Raw genomic sequence first — 22,832 nt, 5'->3', positions numbered from 1 at the left:
TGCAGCTCAAACCCTTGATGGCAGCTGAGGGTTGAGCTTAAATGAACTTCCAGATTTGAGTGTGGTAGTTTGGAATAAACCCTTTGGGCATCAGAGAGGACAGATCCCACCCGGCTCCTTCCATTCTCCTGTGGGATGCTTGCTGTCCCAAAAAGCTGTGATACACGGCAACAGCCAAGCAGTTAATGGGCAAGGAGTGATTTGGAGAACGCAACCTCTCTCCCCACAGACAGACATGTGCTGACAAGTTTGACAAGGTAGGGAGGTCACAGCAGTTTGTGTAAGGGAGGGAATGGTCCAGCCCTTATTCATCTGGACAAACGTTCATTAAATTCAGCTGTCTTTGCTGCAGTTTGTAATAATCTCTCTCAGAAATGAAGGGCAGAACTAATTGAAAACTCATCTGGAGCTGCCTTGGGCAGAGAGAGGGGCGGATGGAAAGAACAGTGGGTCCCTGCAGTCCCTCTGTGACCTCCTGCAGGACCACCCACACGCTGGAGGTAGGAGCACAAAGCCGTTGCGGTTTTGTTCTGCCTTCTTCTCCAGCTGTTAAGGGAACAGGTTTGCACAATAACCTCAGTAAATCAGAAATGCTGCAGGCGAGAACGGAGGTAAAATTCCACATGAGATTAGCCAGCGCACAGAGGTGGGGGATAGAGCCACAGGTCTGTCAGAGATCTCTGGTTCAGAGAGGCTGTGGAGGCTTTAGAAGGTCCTGCCAGGAGCCGTAGAGCAGGAGACTGAGTTTGGCCTCCTTACGATAGTGGCACAGGAGGGACTCCAAGCTGGACCTTGCTGCTGGGCTCTGGCAGAGTCTGCACCCATCTGCTGGGCCGTGATGCCCTGAGGCGTGTGTCCTGATGCCCAGGAGAAGCCCCACACCAGGAGCTGCACCCTCTGAGTGACTATCCAGCACAGTGACTATCCAGCACAGTCAATCTCTATCTTCCCTTTCAATGCGGACATCCAAGATCTGCTGTGCACCTACAAGGGATCTTGGAATTTTTATCCTGATGAAAACCTGGTTTGTTTCTTAGGTGGTGGGGTAAGGGCAGGGAGAGACGGGAGGAACAGAAAGTGCGGAGAGAACTTTATTTCTCTCGCTTTGTGTCTTGTCACGTACAGAAACTGAGAAGCTCAAGTGACCAAACCCAAACAAACCAGTGGTTGCAAAAGTCAGTTGGCTCTGACTACAGAGGACCTGAGGGCTATTAGCTCAGCAGGGAGCCACAACAGAGAAGCAAGTAGCCAAAGGTCTCTCCACCCAACATGCCCAATGGTGCTCGGTTTGTAAGGAAGAAGGGCGCAAAAGGAGCCTCACACTGTGGTGAGGACACTCAGTCTAGACGTATGAATGCCATCCTATGTTCTCTGTTTCTGGAGAACTGACCGATTTCATTCTTGTCTGGGTAATATTAAGCTAGATGGTGGTGTCTGTCTCATTGAAGAGTCATGGCAGAACGAAGGCACAAAGCATCCCTCTGGGCACGGCTCCCAGCAAAGTGCAATATCCACGGCACACCTTGGCCACCAAAGCTTCCGCAGGGGGGTGCAGTGCACCTGGGATGGCTGTTATTGCAGCACAGTTTCTTTGCTGGTAAGCGCTATAATAAATTCACTCCCTCCCTGGCTGTTCGCTCTTCTCCAAATTCACCTCCCAGCTCAACTGCTATAAGGTTGAGGTATAAATGCATCCCTGAAATGATCTGATAAAAAATTATCCTCTCTAGGGGAAATGCTTTACAGTCCAGCTCCCGGCACAGGTTCGCACTGGAGTTCCAGAAACCACAGAGCCTATCTGCACCCTCTGGTCCCTGAAGATCATAGAATCATAGAGTTGTTAGGGTTGGAAGGGACCTTAAAGATCATCTAGTTCCAACCCCCCTGCCATGGGCAGGGACACCTCCCACTAGATCAGGTTGCTCCGAGCCCCGTCCAGCCTGGCCTTAAGAACTTCCAGGGATGGGGCCTCCACCACCTCTCTGGGCAACCTGTTCCAGTGTCTCACCACCCTCATGGTGAGGAACTTCTCCCTAACGTCCAGTCTGAATCGACCCATCTCTAGTTTTAATCCATTCCCTCTAGTCCTACCAAGATGTCCAGGCCAAGCTCTGCTTGGCAGCACTCCCAGCTCCCTCGATGCCTTGGGGTCCTTCCCCAGCTCCTTATCAATCTATTTTGAGCCTACAACCCTCACACCACTTCCCTTTTGTCATTTCTTGCCCTCATAAATATTATCTCCTCATATTTTCTTTTTCCTCTTGCTCTTTCCTTTCCTGGAGAATGATCAAAGCGGGCAAAAAGGGTTCTCCAGCCAGGTGAGGTCCTCAGGAACACGCTCACAGCCTTCTCTGAGCCCAGCACTTTGCAACAATGAGCAGGATCTTGCCCTAGCTGGAACTTTAGGCAGTAAATCTGCTGATGTTGCCCAAGGAGAGATAAGACCCAAATCTCTCAGCGCTTTGCTGCAGCATCAAGGAAAAAGAGCAAAGAAAGCAACGTGCAGGAGTGCTGACTTGCAATGAACACGGAAATGCATCTGAAAGGCCATTTTTCTCATGTGAAAATTATTCTTTTAAGCTGTTGTTGAAAAGCAACCCATTGTACCTAAAAAGAAAAAAAAAAAACCCAACTCACAGCCTGCGGGACCAGATCCTTCTGCTGCCGGCACAACACTGAGCCTGTCTTTTACAAGCATAAATGAATGAAACTGTTATGAACATGTGTGGAACTGGATTCTTTCTGTCAAGCACAGGTGGCTGAATCATTCAATAAATGTTCATTTCAAACTATGACGGACTTTCTCCAGCTACGCTGCTGTTTGCATTTTACTGAGGAAGGCAGCGAAAGCAGCTAATGAGATTTGGGATCAAGTCAAGCTCCGTGTCTTGCTGTTTCAGCTGCAAAAACTACAGGAGATTATTCAAATGCAATAAAAAGGTGTTTACTTTACCAAAAAGGGAGGGGAAAGGGATGGGAATACATCAAGACTGCCACCATAAAGCCTCCGCGTACCCAGCGCTGGTGCCCCATGATATACGAGACACTGCGGTCGCTTCCAGTCTAAACATCTGGGAGGTGTCAGTGTGACAATCTCTTCTGCTCCCTCCTGATGCTGTTTGTGCTTTAAGGGTGGCCACATTATTTATTAATTTCCAATTTTACAAACTATGGATTTGATTTATTTCAGAGGATGCAAATTGTGGCCTCGGACTACCATAAAGTCTCAAAACGAGCAGTAAGACCCCCTCAAACGATAGAAGCGGGGTTTGCAAGACACGGATCCCGAGGCAACACCACCCCAACGGTAACTGTGCATTTTGCCAGAAAAAATATTATCTGTCCCAAAACGTGACAGCACACTCGCAGCATATATTAGCTCAGGGAAATGGCTAGAGCATGATGTATTGAGTTCAGATGCAGTCATAGTCCACTGCAGCTAACTAAGCTTTGGACTATTTTTAAATTTGGGCTTTCTAATTTTATTTGGTTTTCATTTCTTGAAGCACTCGGTTTCAAGGAAAGTGGAGAAATGTCCATATGACTCATCCGACAGGCGTCACGCCCCTCCGGGCTTAGGGCAGGGTCTGGGAAACGGGGAGGAAAAGAATTTCATTCTCATTAAAATCTATCGGATTCCCAAACAAGGTGACTCGCACGTTATACCTCACAACATTTTTCTTTCTGGAACTAGAACATGATTCATTTTTACTCCAGGTTCTGTGGATATAAAAGAATATGGAATTTTTTATTTTTTTTTCTATATGAATTTCCAGGACTTTCAACAGAAAGCTGTACCTGACATTTTCCATTACACTAACAGTGATCTTTGCCTTTTCCGTCACAGTTCCTCTTTACAAATCCTCGCATCCTCGCCTTTGTAAAGGCGAATGAACTTTCCGATCAGTGAGACAAACCCTGGGATTCATTTTGGCTAAATTGCCCCTGCTGAGAGCAAGTGAACAGAGAGCACATCTATTTATCGCAGAAACTGTTGTCTGTTACAAAGAGAAATGGACCATCAAATATTTACAAGGCTTGGAAAGGAATTTTGATCTGTTAAACATGCAAGATTCACTCCAGGCTCTGCAATCGGGAGGCAGGAGAGCTCGTCCGTCCGGGGAAGGCTCGCCTGGAGTCAGGCCAGTTCTGGGAAGCTTTGAAATACAGACACCTGGAGCCAAACTGAGCCGGGGGGGTGAACAGGTACGTCAGAGCCGGTGGAGCGGCACACACCAGCCCCACCAAGCCCTTCATGCAGTCTGCAGGATGGGGACTGCAGGGGTGGTGATTTCCATACGAGCCGGGGACTCATTGTGTTGCCAGAAATCACAGAATCGTAGAACAGATAGCGGGGCGGTCCCTTCTCCCCCGAAACAAGTGACGGGACAAGTTATGGAGATGGAGAAAGCCCTGGTCTGCAACAGCATCAAAACCTGTGACCAGGACAGACCGTGTCAGCCATGGCACATGCACGGATACCGCATGGAAAAGAACATTTCCCAGCTACTGCAGGAACAACGTGCCCTTTGATTTACAAATCTGCTCATCACCAGGGTGTGATTTGCAAGTCATCAGATCTGGGTTTCAGGGTGTGGTTTCTCCCTATATTTGGGGTCCTGAGATCAATTTAGCATCTTACCAATGCAGCGTGATCCATCAGGGCTGGTCATGAAACCACGGGGACACGTGCACACGTAGCTGCCCGCTGTGTTGGTGCACTCGCCGCCATCACACACGCCAGCGATTGCGCCACACTCATCCACATCTAGAAAAGAACAAACCAACAACGATTATGTTTCCCTGCAAACCATCTCCTTTCCCATCAGCAGTTTGGATCCAGGACCAGAGCTGGGATCACAGCTGGTGTTATGGGTTGTCGTGGGATGTTTGAGAGTATACGTGGCCTCCCAGCAGTGGATCAGCACAGAAAACAAGAAGCAAGACTCCCCAGATAGTGGCTTCATGGAGTCCTCTGCTTATCTCTACTGACAGCACGGGCCTTTGGGCAGGCTGATCTAAAAGGTTGAGCTCCTTGGAGGACAGAAACGCGTCTGCGCAGGTGCGTGACTGCCTGGCCAGCAGGTCCCTCTGTGTGACTTGGAGGCCTCTCTGAAAGCAGAGATGCTACATCAGAGACAACATTACGGTTTTAAAAAGCGCCAGGCTCCTGCATTATTCACCGAATTTCTCCATACGGGAGGGATTCAGTTCAATTTTAAGATGAGTACAATCGGGCATCTAAATACAGGTGGAAAGGCCTCTGTGCTATCAGTTAGGCAAGGGGGGTCTGGACATATCACTCTGTGGGTTCAGCTCCTCAATCAGCAGCCCTAATTTAGTGCGAGCTGATTTGCATAACAACGCCGTGAGCATGCCATAGTTTGAACGATTTATCTCGTCACAGGGAAGATTAGTGAGACAGAGATATACTTTGAGTCCTCGGAAGATCACACCTAATTATCCACGGCAATCAAAGAAACCCCATCCACGTCAGCAAGCCCTGCCACCCACTGCTTCTGCAGCAGCTGCTTCCCCAGCAGCCCCCTGCCGTGTGTGTGACCACACAACGCACCAGCGAGGTCCATCTCCCCGCATCGAAGAGCATGGAAAATAAGGACATTGTAAAAGATTTTGTCAAGGCGCAACATCTGGACTCAGAAATAGACTCCTAGAACGGTTTGGGTTGGAAGGGACCTTAAAGGCCACCCAGTGCCACCCCCTGCTCTGGGCAGGGACACCTCCCACCAGCCCAGGTTGCTCCAAGCCCCGGCCAACCTGGCCTTGAACCCCTCCAGGGATGGGGCAGCCACAGCTTCTCTGGGCAACCTGGGCCAGGGGCCCGCCACCCTCACAGCAAACAACTGTTCCATACTTCAGATACATCAGAGGGACCAGGCAGCCCCAGTGCCCAGGCACACGGTAATAATTGCTGAGAGATTACAAAAGTACTGAAATTTCGAGGCCATCACCCCAGTGATGTAGCTTCTGCCATTTGAACTTAGGATGTGCTCTACAAGCCTGTCTCTAGGGTGGAGACATGGGAGACCCTCCCCACAAGCTGAACACGGAGACTAACCCCATTGCCAAGATCCTGGATGCCCGAGTCTGGATCCTGAAACAAACCCATATTTGAAACCTTGTTCACAGTTAGATTTTAATCCACGCTGGAAGAACTGAGCTGGAAAGATGAGACACTATAGGCTTTGCTTTGAGTTCTCCAAACTTCCCAGGCCATTTATATTACAACCTCGAGAAAATTCTTGAGTTAATTATTTCTTTGGCTCTTTTTGTATTGGGTATTTAAAGAGCTTCATATCCTTGTGAAAGTTCTGGTTAACAACTGATGGGAAACCACACAGAAAGCCTGAAAAGTGCAGCTTAACCAAAGCCAAACTGTGACAGAAAAGGGTGAGGACAGAGCAGGAAATCCAACACTTAACTATACAGAAGATACAGAGAGAGACAGCCTCTAAATTCTGTCTGCAGCTATCACTTGGGGTCCCAAACTTGGGAAAATGAAAGGGAACGGAGTGGCAAATCAGCAATTTTGAAAATGGCAATCTGTTTTCCACAAATTTTGGTCAAAATTGTGAATATAATTAAATGTATAGGGCCCAGCCATGCTTGTGGGGCACTTGACTCTAAGGATTTGCCTGTGATCACGGTTGTGGATTTTTTTCTATTGCCAACTGAAACCTGTTTCAGAGGCTGAGATGGAATTAGATCCAACCTCTCCTTAGTCCACCCAAAGCAGCTGGTTGGTGGTCATGGTTCAGGTGGTGCTAAAAGACAAAAAGAAATATTTGCCCGAGAGTTTTACAGTGGCAAAAAAAAAAGTGTCTTGGCAATTGGGAAAATAAATTATTTCTGTTAAGCTGCTCTATTTATTGTATTTTCAATCTATCATGTTGTTGTGAATGGATAAGGGGATTTTTATATGCAATTCAGACGCTGCCTGGGGCTGGCAGGAAAGTAATGAAAAGGAACTGGTCAAAGTCTCCTCATTCGAGGTTTTTTTCCTGATGTGAACAGCACAACAGCCTCGCACAGCCTGATGGCGTTCGCATGTGTGGAGGTTAGAGCTGCTGCGGGGCAAAGAATTATCTGCAAAAAAAAAAAAAAGCAGAACAGCAAAGACCTCTCACCTGGGAGTGGGAACGGAGGATGCCTTTGGAAGAGCTCATCTAGCAGACGTCAGTGATGAAGGCAACATACACGCACGGGAAAGAGTTGCCTGAACCCACCCCATCAGGGCAGGGGAGGGACTGAACGAAACCTGATGGAAGACCTGGCTGTGATGGTGGATATGAGCCACAGTGACAGATCTGAGAGATGGGCGAGAATTTTTTGGAAGGGAACGGGTGTGGTGAGCTGTGTCCTGTCCAGTGTGAAACTGAGAAAAATCTGAAATTTAGGAAGGCAATCATGAGACCCCACCCAGAGTACTGCTGCCAGCTATGGGGCCACCGACATAAGAAGAACATGGAGCTGTTGGAGCAGGGCCAGAGGAGGCCCCGGAGATGCTGGGAGGGCTGGAGCCCCTCTGCTGGGAGGACAGGCTGAGAGAGCTGGGGGGGTTCAGCCTGGAGAAGAAAAGGCTCCGGGGAGACCTTCCAGCCCCTTCCAGTCCCTAAAGGGGCTCCAGGAAAGCTGGGGAGGGACTCGGGATCAGGGAGGGGAGCCATGGGACGAGGGGGAAGGGTTTGAAACTGGAAGAGGGGGGATTTAGCTGAGATCTGAGGAAGAAATTCTTTGCTGTTGAGGGTGGTGAGCCCCTGGCCCAGGTTGCCCAGAGAAGCTGTGGCTGCCCCATCCCTGGAGGGGTTCAAGGCCAGGTTGGACGGGGCTTGGAGCAACCTGGGCTGGTGGGAGGTGTCCCTGCCCGGGGCAGGGGGTGACACTGGGTGGCCTTTAAGGTCCCTTCCCACCCAAACCATTCTATGACTCTGTGAGTCTAAATGCCTGACTGCAATCTCACAGTGCCATGCAGTGGCTAGCGATGCTAGCGCAGCCCTGAAGATGTACAGGAGAAACACCAAGCAGAAGCAGGCAGGTGATGTTACCACTTGACCAGGATCACTCCTGGATGCCACAGCTCTGTGCGGTGTCAGCTCTCACAACGGGGTGTTAACAAAATGGATCGGTTCAGAGTCCAGGGGGATGACGCAACGCCTGGAAAAAACCTGCCTTTGGCTGCAGGGTGGGATAGCCATGGACATTCCCCTCTACTCTGCACTGGTGAGGCCACAACTGGAGTACTGTGTCCAGTTTTGGGCTCCCCAGTTCAAGAGGGACAGGGAACTACTGGAGCGAGTCCAGCGAAGGGCAACCAAGATGATTATGGGACTGGAGCATCTCCCTTATGAGGAAAGGCTGAAAGAGCTGGGACTCTTTAGCCTGGAGAAGAGAAGGTTGAGGGGGGACCTGATTAATGTTTACAAGTACCTAAAGGGTGGGTTTAAGGAGGATGGAGCCAGGCTCTTTTCAATGGTTCCCAGTGACAGGACAAGGGGCAATGGGCACAAGCTGGAACATAGGAAGTTCCGTTCAAATACACGGAAAAACTTCTTTACGGTGAGGGTGACAGAGCCCTGGAACAGGCTCCCAGGGAGGGTGTGGAGTCCCCTTCTCTGGAGACTTTCAAGACCCGCCTGGATGCAGCCCTGAGGGATGTGCTCTGGGCAATCCTGCTCTAGCAGGGGAGTTGGACTAGATGATCTCTAGAGGTCCCTTCCAACTCTGAAGATTCCGTGATTCCGTGATCTGATGATGACTGTTAATTCCCATCACCACAAAGCCCCCATCTGGTTCTGAGGCAAAAGAGGGTCTACACTGTTAGACCTCTAGAGGAAAAGATGCAGAAATGATCTGGACAGTGGTGCATGTTGAGTTGTGGTCAGATGTGTTAGATGGTTACAGCGCAGGCGTCTCCATCCCAGTTCTTCTAGGTGCCATTTGCACTCAGCAGAAAGCGATCAGCTCATCCAGGCAGTAACTCATCTCATCTGAAGGGAAATGTCAGAACGCAGCCAAAGAGTTGTGCCCGAACAGTGATGATTTTTCCCTGCGAAGTGAGACACAGTGAAATTCATCCCACTCAGCTCAGCGACAGACACCGACAATCTACATGTTTAAGTAAGATGAGCAGAGCTGCCGTTTGAAGTGAGGGATGTGGTACAGAGAGAGACCCCCCCCTCCATGGGCGCTTCACGTGGTCAAAGAAATAATCTTCCATCTCTCTTCACACAACCTGTAACACACACAAGCATCTTCTGTTTTACTTTGGCTGCAACTCCGAGTCCTGAGGAATCAAGTGAAACCTCCATTTCAACACGCACAAAATTAAGCCCAAGTGCCCAGGGCAGGTTCTACACTCATCTGTCGAGAGGGGAAGGTGCGTTCCTGTTTGGCTTCTCAGGGACTCCGAAATGAATCTCACAGCTAGCCAAAGATTTCAGCCGCCTTTTGCAAGCGGCAGAGACATCGCCTCTGTCCTTGCAGTGTTCCTTTAGTTCTTTGATGCTCAGAGCCCCTGCAAAAGACAGACTTGACTTGAAACCTGGAAAGGCAGCAATGCAAATCCACCGAAAACACTTCCCCCACCTGGGCCCCTGCAGCGAAAGAGATTTTATCACTACAGCCTGCCCTGTCCTTTAATTACAGGCCTGTGTTTGGTTACAATTCCCAGAACACTGGAAGGGAAAGAGCTTTTCGAAGCAAACGCTGGTTGCAGTATTAGAAATAACAGCTTCAAACTTCTGCGTCTCTCTCCTGAAGTTTGCTGCATCAGGGATCAGGAGGCCAGCGGACAGACAGGCATCTTGTTAGATCAATACTTATGACACAGCATCAGGCATCCAAGAAAAAGCGTACGTGTTTGTGGGGGCAGCAACTACATTCCATTCTTGAGGAAAAAAGGAGTTAATTCAAAAGGTTAAATCAAACTGCCACTTTTTTCCCCCTCCTTGGAAATCCTAGCTCAGACGAGACCACTGTTAGCAACCCAAGAAGCCGAAAAAAAGCCAGTTTCTCAAGCCTACTCGCACATCCTGTACTTTGAGAAACTGAGCTCTGGGCTTTGTTGTTCTTTCAGTTCTTCCCCACCGCATTTGCCTTCTTTAGTTTCTCTCTGTAAAGCGTCTCATAGTTTTGATTCATTCAGAGCCGAAGCCCACGGAGAGCCTGCCACAGTGGGATGGATATGTACACCTCTCATTAACACCCAGCTGCCAGCTCCGGGGAGGGAATTCTTCCAACTCCAACCTGGCTACTTCACGACTTTTCCAACTCTCTGTTAAAAATTAAAGCAATATTCGGCGCGCTCTGCTCTTCAGACAATGGCAGAATTCAATGCAAACGTTGATTTTGGACCCGGTCTCCAACTCGCTGGGTTGGAGTTGGCCTGATCATTAAGGCTGAAAATGCTGGAAGCCAAAGGCTACAGAGCTTCAGAAAGAGAGTTGCAGACGGCGAAGCCCATCCAAGTCGGGTGCCCACAGACATGTCGAAACCCCAACCTTTCCATCGGCTAAAAAAAACAGGACTTGATGGAGAAAACATCTCCGTGTCACGTAGCAGAGGTCATGCCTCATCAGCCCTCTCCCGTGCAGTGCACGGGACTCGCAGCCCTTCCCTTCCAGAAAGCACAAAGAAACCACAGAGGAGAGTAATGGAACCCTCCAAACCACACCAAATCCATGGAAATGAGCTCTTAATGGATCCAAACAATGAGCTCTTCTGTAGACATTTTGTAAGAAAATTGAAAACACGCTAATAAAATGGCTATCGTGTTCCATTCGTGAGGAAAGCGGGCCAGCCTACCCGCTCTGCTCATGGAAAATGCAGGAAAGCTCCCTCCGATTCAGAAACATGAATGAGATTCAACAGAGGAAAAAAAAATAGAGCCTTGTCTTCATTAGCAAATTTGGAATTTTGCGTGGTGGTGACAAACGCCTGGCCCCTAGGGATAGAAGTAGCATCTAATATGTCACCCTACATATGCTAAATATAAAGGGGTGACTAAAACGAGGTGAGATCAGTAATTAAAGGATTTGTTGTCCCTTGGCAGAATATGTCTCCTGGAGATGCCAAAGACCATCAAGAAGGATCTACCCTGGACGGATTTGAAGAGAGCTCGTCGCACAGAGCATGCAGAGCCTTTCGCTCCCTTGCCTGGTGTTTCTCTGTGTACTTTTTTGTATCTTGTATGTTATCATCCTGGAACAATTTTGGATGTGAGACACTTACTCCTTTGGGGGCATCGGAAAGCATCCTGGGTCAGGTACTGACATTACAGACTTCACTGATAACAGCTGGCTTAGCATTTTATTATGCAGTAGAGGAAGAGCTATTAAGAAAAGAAGTTCAATTATTGGCAGAGAACAACTAAAATTATGGAAGGAAAAGCTTTATACAGTCAGTGATTCCACCCTTAAGAACATGCCATGGAACGGTTCCCTTAAGTGTAATTTTTATGGTTGCTTCCAGGATAATTTAAGGATGTCACTCTGTGTAACAACCCCCCGCTTCCCTACGATTTATTGATATAGGTCTTTGTAGCAGGAAGAGTGTCTGATTTCAGCTTTGATGTTTCCTTTCTTCATTTTGCGCCATTATTGCCAGGAGGGCTTTCTTGTGTCCTCCTCAACAATTCTTTTCTCCCAGCAGCGTTAAGAAGTCAGCTGGACAGAAGCATGCCCTTCCCTCGGTGCTCACGCGCTTCTCTCCCTGCAAACCTCAACAGACCCTTCCCTTTTCCAGTTTTCCCATAAACCAGGCATAGTATCCGTGAATTTAGCCCTAAGCTGGCAACATCTGCCCTCCTGGCTCATCTTTTCATCCAAACACAACATAAATGCAATTCTTCGGCACTCGCAAAGCTGGCTTTGTCTAAGGCGCTGGGTTAAGAGACCAGCCTTCCCCTTCCCCAGCCTCCATCCACCCCCCCACCCCCCACCGCTCTGTTTCTGCTTCTGTCTTTCAGAAAATAAGCAGGGAACTCTGTGCCAGAAACTTCTCATTCTATGTTGCACAGCCCCAAGCTCAGGAACTCTTGATCCCTCCGGCTCCCTCAGAATACAATGAACAAAGGCATAAAATAAGCCACTATTTGAAAGTGTCACATTCATTAGAGATGAGCTGCAGAAATAACTCTGGAACTGAGCAACCCTGAATTTGGAGGATATTTAGGTTCAAATCCAAACTCGATGTCATGCGCACGTTTTCGCGGATAGAAAAAGGACATCGTTTTCCTTCTGGGGTTGACCAAAATTCATCCAGTGCATCCAGCTGCAGCCCCGTCATGTGCTCGGGAGACCAGGGCCTGAGCTGGCCTCTGTTATCAGCGTCGAAGATCTCGCATAAGAAAAGCATCTTTATTCTTCAGGGATTCAGGGACTGAAAATGGAGCCTTAATTCCAGGTGCCATTTGTGTGAAGAGATAAGTATCACTACGGGAAACGAAGAACATTATCTCTACTCCTGCCTCTTCCTACCAATAAACAGCCCAAGGAAGATTAGTGGTACACGCTGCTGCTGTTAATGAGGGAGACATCATTAATCAGCAGACACAGTGACACGGGCTCTGACCTTTGGCTCAAACACAATCCCATCTGCTGACTTCACTCCCCAGGAGGAATCTTCTGAGCAAAAAATATAAGCTCCTGGGAACCAGGGAAGAATTTAACATAGACGTTTAATCTACTTTTAATATTTCCTGGACGCTAGGCTTGGATAAGGAATCTGAAAACAAGGGGAAACCATCTCCTCTTCCTAAAGCAAGACGGTCTCAGCGCAAGCTGAGAAATCACTCCTTTCACCAGCCATAAAGTTAGTGCAGACAGACTCAACAGGGGAACTCCTGCAGCTTTGAGATTTTTCAGCTTGGAGCACACCTGGATAAAGAAAATATCCTCTTAAGCTTTGTGGTCGTTATTTTGATTAAAAGCCTTGGCTCAGTGAGGAGGTTGCTTGGACTGATACAGCGACTTTGGCAGCACAGTTTCAGGAAATCAGGAATTCTGTGCTCTATCAGCTGTACCAAACAGCTCGCTCCTGAGGTATCAAAACACGCAGCAAACTGAGACAGGGCCCCCACCTTCCCATGTTTCTAAAGTGTTGGCATCGGCTGAACTCCTTACAAGATGCTGGCTCTTTATTCCCTTATTCACATAGTTGGAGTGACTCACGTGGGGTACATGTCCTAGAGGGGAGCGGCGATAACCCAGACAAAGGTATCCCCTTCACCTTCTGGCCGCCTGGTGGGGACACGCCGGTGATTCATGTCTGGGAAACAAGCCCTCAAAAACAATCTCAACCCTGTCACTTTAGAGCGTCCCTCGTGTTTATGTCATTCTCGCAGAAGGACCCCTAGGTCAATAAATCATACCAAAGAAAAGCATCCTCTTTTGGTGGTCTCCTTAGCAATTGAGGTAAGATAAGTGATGGAACAGACACCGTAGATGCTGGAGATGTCTCTTTTTATGGCCATCCAGGAAGGAGAGTGAAAGGAAGCTGTTTATGGCCACATCATGCTGCTTTTGCAGGCGTTCTGGGAAGCGGGGACCCACGCAGAGGCCCCTCGCATCTGGATGACAGATTCAGACAATGGATTGTTTTTAATCTTGGTATATGGGAGATTCCAGCTAAACTGATTTCAGATGTGCTTTGCCTGGTCCCCAGCCAGCACGGGTGAAGCAGACCAAGGCAAGAACAATTTTTTGTGTCCTGAGGTTGGTTCTAGTGCAGCCCATCGGCCAGCCAAATTGGCACAGGACATCACCGGGCACAGGGAACTGGTTCTTCACCTGAGATGTTTGTAAAAAGGCTGTTTTGGATCCTAACAGTTCCAAGCCTTTGGATGCCAGAGCACTTGCAAAAAACAACCCTGCTGTTAAAATTTTAGAAAGTGTCCTGGCATCCTGCCAAGGAAGATCCACTGACACAGATGTCTTCTCAACATAAAAGGCCATCCATCCCCCACCGAAGGATCAACCTCCGTAGCTGGTGTCTCGCGTTGGACAAGTTTTTCTGAAGGGCTGAACCCAGGTCACACGGCATGCACTGACATAAAGACTACTAGAATTATACTAGCAAGGAAAATGTCTGGGTTGCAGGAGGGTGAGGGTATGGGAACAGTCACCTGGAAGCAGTGACGCGCCTTTCCCCGAGAACTGACTGTTGGGAGAAACCCCATGGGACAACGTATGCTGGCAAACCCACAGTGCCATGGGGCGGGTTGCTGCCATGCCGACTGCTCTCTCTGCGTAACTTTGCCACCTGGAAACAAATTGCAGGTTAAACATCTGGATTCTAGTGCTTGTCTTGGTTACAACAGAGCCTTGGAGAGGAATGAAAGGGAAGTGGAGTTCCTGAAGCCCAGCTAGGTGGGACGCAGTCACACCAGCACAACGAACACGTTTTATCCCCAAAATAGCAAACACAGGCCAGCAGGGTTTCATTAGGGTATGTGGGAAAGAGCTTTAACAACCAAGGCAGGAAAAGTTTAATGCTGTTTTCCTTTTCATTTGCCAGATGTTTGGAAAATACAACAAATGTTTATTCCCCTACTTCTGAGAGGTACAGAAGGTATGGCAAGGCCCACGAGAATCGCTGCAAAAAGCTTGGGGGGAGCATGTCCTTTCTATAGAGGTCTGCACGCCTCTCAGAGACATGCCGAGCCGTGATAAAGGAGATGCTGAGACCGGACCTTAAGGAACTGGCGCCAGACTCTCACGAAGAGCGCTCAGATTGGTGGTACTGTGAGTGTTTAACATACCAACTGCACCTCATCCTACCTGTGCTCCAGACTTTACGCAGAAGCGTGTGCCTTACAGCACGGACACAGACACCAAGACATTGCCTCTCACTGTCTAGGCGAGTCCTGAATTGAACTAAGTAATACAGCAGACCAACTTACGCTGAGTCCAAGATCAAAGAGCAGTTCTAGGGGCTGCCAGAACCAGGCGGAGTTCTGCCTTAGCTACCACAACTGCTCTTAACATTGTTAAATTTTCACACCCCAAATGAAACTAGTCCTCTGCTCTGAGGATCAGGTTATCTGGCCGTTTCTAAGCAACTCCGCTAACCACCTGGAAAGTATTTCCCTTGAAAATGGCAGAGGTCTCTGCACCATGTTACCAGACCCTGCTGAGCTGTTGAGACTGGTCCTTCCTGTTTCCTGCAGTCCTACCTCCAGACGCAGGGATCTGACTGCCGACGCTGCAGGTCTGCTTGCCCACGTGTTCGGAGCAGAGTTGCACCTGCAACTCATCATCCGGGTCCTCAACTGAACTGGTTTTGGAAGGTAATTAATATTTAAACTCCTGCAACTTCTGTGCTGAAGAAGAGGCAAAGAGGAGTTTCTGCCAAGTTCCCCTCCATCAGGTTGGGAACTTCTCCAGAGAGTTTGAAAGTTGACTGCACTCCCCAGGCTGCCACAGCACCAGGCTCAGGCTGATGCTCAGAGGCCGACTGCGTTCCCCACCGCTTGGCTTCCAGCTACGGCAGCTCCGCAGCTACTGCTAAAGCAATGATGTTTTAGAGCATCCCTAACCGTAAGCACAAACCAAGCCTTTGAAGCACTGTATCATTTCCAAGAGAGATGCTGAGGCTGAAAAGGTCACTCCCATTTACAATTCAGTTGAAGATGAGCAAGGTGCATCCTACAAAGTCACCAGAAAGACAGGAAAACCAGGCAGAGCGGGCAGGCCGTCTGCAGACAAGCCTGGGTTGGTGAGACGGTTATGCTTCCCCATCAGGGCTGGGACAGTAACAGGCCACTGGCTCAAAGGAGGGACACTCACAGACATGCTGCTGGCTGGCACTTCACGTCTCTAATACCAAACTTTCATTTGTGCCTGCTTTGTACTCAAGGACAAGGTTCAGGTTCTGGCCAACATGTCAGTTTGGAAAAATATCACCAAGGCAGTGAAGCAACACTGCATTTACTTGCTCCACACCCTCATCTCACGGAATCAGACCTTCTGCACTGCACCGAGAGCCATGATGTTATTTCTGGTTGTCTTACTCCATCATCATCCCAGCGAGCCAGACTGCACCCGCTCTGCCTTCCTTCCAGTTACTCTATTGAACTAGAGGCAGCAAGTTGCAAGCTGCAAAAAGACAAACATCAAGCGGCTATAAGGAAAACATTCCTCACTGTGACAGTGGTGCAACCCTGGGACAAGAGCCCCAAAAGAAAAGGCTTTGAGTTTTCAAAACTCAATCAAACTGAGAAACACGAGCAACCCGACCTAGCTTTGAAGCCAGCCCTGATCTAAGCAGGAGGTTGAACTAAAGCCCTCCAAGAGGTCTCTCTTGTTCAATGAGCCTGCATTGCCATTAAAATACCTTTCAGAAAACACCTGCCTGAATAAAAGAACTCTTTCTAGTTTAAGAGAAGATCAGGCAAGCTCTATTCCTTATTTCCTTGCCTTGGACTGCAGGAAGCAGACAAACAGACCAGAGATTCCTATCGCAGTACATTTTCTAACATGCCTTGATGCTTGCAGTACTCCCTCCTAACTGGAAGCTAGGATCAAGGCTGGCATGGGCACTGTTGCCCATCTCTACTTTGCCAGCGTTGGAGATGCCCTGTGAGTGGAGAGATTCTCAAGTTTTTAAATGCTTTTGTGCTCTCGGAGTGTGCCTGGGATCCCAGCGCAGGGCAGCCTGGGGAAGCCGCGCCGAAGTCTGCAATCTTACCTTCACATCTGTGGCTGGTCTCGCTCTGCTTGTGTCCCGCCGGGCATTTGCACTCGTAAGAACCCACTGTGTTGATGCAGTTACCACCTTGACAGAGGCCAGGAATGGCTTGACATTCATCCACATCTGCAGGAAGAAGAGCAAAGACGTTAGAAAATGAAGCCATTGCCACAGATGAATGTTCAATCCCAGCATGGTGGGAGTACTATGAGAAAGAAGCAGCTTTCCTCCAAGTAGGTGAATTTACATTTGATAATGCAATTACCCGTACAATTACATTAGAGATATGGTGAAGGACAGAAAATGGACAGAAAGGTATTGCTGCCTTATCCACACAAGCAAGAGGGAGACAAAAATACAGTAATGTTTTCCAAAGCAAACACCAATGTGTCTACCCCATCATGGTTCATTCCAGGTTGGTAGTTGAGTTGAGGACGAGAGTTGGTTTGGTGGGATGTTCTCCTGCAGCCGTCAGAGAGCAACATTTGCTGCAGGGCAGAGAGGGGAACCCACGGACTGTAAGGTTTTGTTCTTCAGCCCCGTCCCAGGAAGGCTCATCCTGCAGCCATGGTCTCCTCATCTGTGAGGGGACACCCTGCTTTCCAAAGCACCTCAGGAAGGCCTCAGTACTTGCTGCTAGAACCAGCACGTTGGTGTGCTGACATTATTTATACTCCTGTTCTGCTCGCAGTAACAATGAGTGACAAATCTATTCAATAGGCCAAGCTCTCCTGAAGAGATTGGGACCATAAAACGGAGATTACATTAGACAGCAAGAGAGTTCTCCTCTTCAGCCTTCCCAATTTTATCCTACAGACACTGGCCAATGTGGGACTTGGACTGTAATTCTGGCCTTTGATCATGACAGGTGAAGGCTGAAATTAGTTGCAGATGCAGAAAGGAATTCATGCAACTCTACATGGAGAGCCCTGCAACCCGTCAGTGGGGAGAAGCAACAGCAGCTCCAGAAAGGCTGCCAACAGGATCTGCTGATGGGAACTCCATGGACAATTCTGCTGGTTTTGTCTGGGTGTCCTAGACATTGAATGCAACATCTAAGCATGTGACTTATGTACATTTTAATTGCCTGTGCGACCTCAAAGGAGTTATGGCTTCTGTTCTGAACCAATAATACAATTTACAGAGCACTAGTCACCCGATACAAGTGCTGATCATGCTCCAGTGCTGGGACAGAAGCTCCAACAATGACAGCAGCACCACAGAGGGAGGGCGTATGGAATGCTGCAATTTGGTTTTAAACCTGGAGAAACACCAGCCTGATCCACTACATCTTGTGGGATGGAGGATTGCCACAGCGTAGACAGAATGTTTAAGTAAGTGAGCTAAGATGATCTTAGGTGAGCCCATGAGAGACTCAAGGTCCACGGTGATGCACTGGGACACACAATGATGGATTTAGCAAAGTTTACACAGAGAACTGTTCTCTGTATTGGGGCTCCTGACAGGCATTCGTCACTTGCCCTTTCAGTGCACATGAAGATGGATAAGGGAACCTCCTTTTCATGAGATTTACCTTGGCAGGCTCCAGTACGAATGTTGGGAATGAAACCTCGGCGGCAGGGGTGAGGTTGGGCAGGGCACATCTCACATGGGTGACCCCAGGCCCGTCCAATGGTGGCACAACACATGGTCTTGGTGCAGACGATCCCGCTGAGTTGGCCCTGGCACATCTGGTTATTTACTTGGCTGAAGCAGGGACCAGTACGATAGTCTGAAAGGGAACAAAAACACCCACAGGCTGGATCAAGACACAAACACAAGATTTTCTGTCTAACACACAGTGTCTATTCCTCCTCCTACCAGCACAGTCGTTCAAGTGCAAAGTCAATAAGTTCTGGAAAAAAAACTTGCAATCATGAAAAGAACAAAAATCTAAGTCCAAGCTGGAGACCAGTGCTGGACACAGTAACCTTCTTTCTGCTGTATGCTCCATGTGATCACCTAGAGGTTCTCCAAGCCAGCTCTTCCTGGTCTCCCTCGGGCTCATCCCAGGAACTATAGTTATTCTATGCCTTGAGTCAGTCCCGTTAAGTACTGGCCCCAGAATGAACTCAAAACATGAAACACCAGGCAAAGAGGCAATTTCAGGGCCGCAAGTTCACCTGTTCTGTGGAACTGCTGGGGTGGGCAAAGCAATCAAACCTCATTTTAGTTAGGGGCAAAGACGCATATGGAGATGACGTGGTAAAAGAAGCTCATGGACAGCCTTAGGGTCTGACAACCCATGGAACATAAACACAGAGGATGATGGAGATATCTTCCTGCCGGATGACTTCTACTTGGCTCGCAGAGGAAGGGTCCTAGATCTCACCCACAAAACGTTCTGGGAGAGAATTTCCAAACCTTTCCCCGTGATGTCTACTGTAAATCCCACAAAGGGATTTCTACGCTCCCTGACAGTCTCTGTGAAGGCAACCTCCTGCACTAATACATGTCATTGTGATTAATTTCTTCGGTTTAACTCCTAAAGGTCCCCTGACAATTTTAACTGGATCTTTAAAACCCAGACGCTGCAGAAACAACCAGGCTGTTTCTCATTCCCAACAAGGATCCTCCTATCCTTTAAAACCAAAAAGATTTTGAAGGGCTTGTTTGCACTAAAAGGAATGTGGGTTTGCCACTGTCTGGGCTCTTGTGACCCTCGATTAGGGATATTAGCACAGCAGGCATTCATCAGGAAACAAAATTCTTAAACAAGAGGGTTTTTTTCCTTCTACTGGGAATAGATGATTGCATGCAAGTGTTTGATCTGTGGCTGGAAAAAAGGACCTTTAACCATGTTATTGTCAGACCAGAAAATTCCACATTAACTGTCTGAGGAAGCTGGTCGAATAGCCGTTATTTCAGATAGTCTGGCTGAGATTTGCAAAGTTGCTTAGGGAATTTTGATGTTGGAGTGCCCAGCAATTAGTAATTGACTGTGAACCCAAATCCCTGCATCAGTACCCGGATTAGCCCACAGCTGTCTTTGCAGTGAAACCTTTGGATTTGACATGCGAAGCAACAAAAAACTCGCGTGAAAAATGGTTAGACCTAAATCACGAGCAGCGCTGGCATCCACATCTACTATTAGTTCTGTTTCCAGAAATGCCTCAGTATAACGTAGGCACTCCACAAAGCAAAGCTCCGTTTCTTGGCCTGCACGTTCTCAGATATAAGTCTTTCCACACAGGATCCTTGCAATCAGCTCCCTTCTATTTAAAATCCTGACACCCATGTGCAAAGAATAAAAAGCAAGGAAAACCACTGAACAGACGGTTTGAGACAGAAAGCTTTCTCCCACAGGCTATGTTTGCACGACAGCCCCGTTGGCAGAAGCTCCGTTTGCGTGAAACCACGACAGAGTGCCTTTATTGGGCTGTAAAAGTTCATCTGGAAAGGCTGGTAATCAGGGCAGGCTTTAGACTGACAATCGCTGTGTTGATGTGCCTTCCTCGCTGCTGTTGCTCGCGCCCCGTAAAAGCCATGTGAGGTTCACCTGTGTTATAATTGTCCCACCCGGCACCAGGGCAAGCATAAGCTACGCGGAAACCACACAAGAAATTCCCCTCTGTCTCTGGGAAAGAATCAATTAGCACAATAATTGCTTCTTTCCAGCTTAGTGCTCCCTCTGATTTGTATTTCTTGAGCAGTTGGGAAGCAGAGGCATACTTAAAAATTAATGCTGATAAAAGTGTCAAAAGAAGTTTGGTCTGTGGATGTCACTGAGAGGTAAACAGCAGGAGGGATTTGCGGGGGAAAAAAGGGCAATGATTTTGAAGTTACATCGTATAAAAGTGAGATGATCTCATAAACACACCTTTTTTTTGGAAATCAGAACAGAAATATGTACTATGTTTGCAATAGTGAGTTACCAAATAATCACCTTCCGGGTTTTTTTGACCCAAATTTTAAGAAGATACCAAAGCACATGGTCCTCATTAATGTCTCCTGCCATACCGAGTTTAATGCTTTAGTTAGTTCTAGTTTATTCCTAGAAAAGAAACAAAATTTGAGTTGTTTTCTCACACGTTGTCTTTTTTTTGTAAAGCTGAGAGGCTCTCGCTCAAATTTTCGACCTTGAGAAAAAGACCAAGGAGAACTTTTTATAACCACACCAACGAACATTTAAATCCTCTCAATGATCATACCCAGGGAACTATGAAATAAATTGCTTTGTGACCCTATTTCAATGGAGAGATCAACTCTGTAAAGACCAAAAAAAAAAGGCTAACAGACTGTACCAAAGCGTTCAGAGAGGAATAAAGAGCAAAAGAGAGAACATCAGCACTAAACTCATAGTTGGCTTCCATCCTGAGGGCTGCTTGCAACCCCAGCCCCAGCCCAGCAAGCAGCAGCAGCACTGGGAGAGGATCAGGAAAGGGCAGAAGGAATAATCAAAGGTGGGGAAGGGCTTATGTAGGAGGAAGAGCTGCGCTCGCTCGTTAGCAGTCCTCAGGCTGAAAAAGAAACACCTGGAGGAAGACCTAATAGCAGGGTCATGAGGGGTTGGGGGAGGAATAGGCCTGTGGAACCAGGAGGCGTCACAGGCAGATAGGAAGTGCTGCTGGCTCAAGATAAATTGAGGAACGTGGTTCTTCAGGCAACGTATAAGTTAAGGGGAGTTCTTCTAATGGAGGACGTTGTGAATCGTCAAAGCTCGTGAGCTACAGGCGCCTGGAGCCCAGGAGTGTCTTACAGAGGAGGCTCATGTAGGATTGCCCTGTTCCTATGCTGTTCCCCAGACATTACCTTATGGACGCTGCCAGAGCTTTGAGGCACAAATTCACCTCAGGCAGTGGCCCTCAATCCGCCTTCGTACCACTTTGTAAGCCACCCGGGCAGTTAAATTTAAGAGTTGGTTTTGGTTCAGCAGCATCATTGCGGCTGGAGCCTCCGTTAGGTACCTGTGGTCGGGTGGGTGCAGCTCTGTTTGAACATGGCAGCGCCTATGGGCTTACGCTGAAACATCCGACATTTTATGAGCTATTCCGAAGCTTTGTTAACCCTAGGACAATGCAGAAACACCTAATAAAGAGGGCTTGCTTTCCCCTTTCCTAGTTGAAAGGAGCGTGGAGATGAACGCGTGTCCGATGCCGTTGTGGTTGCACCTACAAAGGGCTCTGATCAACGAAGAAAGTCAGATCACAGAAATGTATAACCCAAAATTGAGGCATAGCAGCACTGTACAGAGAGGAAAGGGGTAAACTTGCACCTCCTGCATTATCCTGCGGGGGAAAACTGAATACGCTGCGGCGAGAATTCCTTGAGATCGATAATGAAAGCGCGATTGTAAGGAGAACACCCCCTTTTAAACAAATAACTGACAAAAATAGATTTTCATATGTAGATTACTTCTTCGGAGGGAATGAAGCCAAGGAAACTGCAGTCTGGAGTGCAGAAAGCCTGGCTGCACACCAGCTCCCATCTGTTGCTAATTTTAATGGTCAAATTATTAAATTTTTAATGAGGCACCAATCAAATTTTATTAAGGAAATATGCATGGTTAGGAGATGTCTAAAGCCCTTTTGCACTCTATGTATGGGATCCCGTCTTCCAGGAACCCTGTCGTGGGCAGTTGTCCTTCAGAAGTCTGGTCTTTGCCGGTACGTTTCTCAGAATAACGGAGACAGGGCGGTTTCCTCGCTGGAAGCGGGGATTTCTTCCCGTTCCCTCTTTCAGGCTCACCCGGCCTTACAATAACCGTGGCCAGTGGGAGGCCACGGATGAGTTCCACCTTTCCATCTGCAGGTAAAGTTCTCATTAAGAGCTCCTGGAGATCCTGGATCCAAGAGATCCTGGATCTGGCCTTATTTTGAGAATCGGTCAGAATCTTTGAGACTTTGAACGCAGCAGGGCCACGCGTATCTGGGCCTTTACCTATCACTTGTAGCTGCAAAAAACAACATGTCAGCTCACGGCCTGGCTTAACTTTCCCAATCACAGCTTTGCAAACAGCAAATACACGCCATAGGGCATACATCGGCTTCTCTCCCAGCATCTATCATCAGCCTCAGCCGCGCACCGATCTCGTTTTTCTTTCTTGCCCTATTAACTTCCAAGCAGACTGTGCTCAGCGCGTTCACTCTGTAGATTTCTTATCGCCGCCGAGTCAGGTTACTATT

General features: G+C 48.1%; 1 protein-coding gene across 1 annotated transcript in view; it reads right to left on the bottom strand.

Annotated features, from left to right (window-relative positions):
• The window catches only part of FBN3 (fibrillin 3), a 119,651-nt gene that overhangs the window by 49,710 nt on the left and 47,109 nt on the right, over nt 1-22,832 (bottom strand). The window contains exons 7-9 of the mRNA XM_074565670.1: nt 18,242-18,439; nt 16,708-16,833; nt 4,643-4,768 (exon numbers count right to left, since the gene is read on the bottom strand). Coding sequence (XP_074421771.1) covers nt 4,643-4,768; nt 16,708-16,833; nt 18,242-18,439 — 450 coding nt within the window. The remainder of the gene's footprint in view (nt 1-4,642; nt 4,769-16,707; nt 16,834-18,241; nt 18,440-22,832) is intronic.

This window comes from Larus michahellis, chromosome 23 (assembly GCF_964199755.1).
Source record: "Larus michahellis chromosome 23, bLarMic1.1, whole genome shotgun sequence".
Classification (NCBI taxonomy): domain Eukaryota; kingdom Metazoa; phylum Chordata; class Aves; order Charadriiformes; family Laridae; genus Larus; species Larus michahellis.
This window is presented reverse-complemented; position numbering and strand designations above follow the sequence as displayed.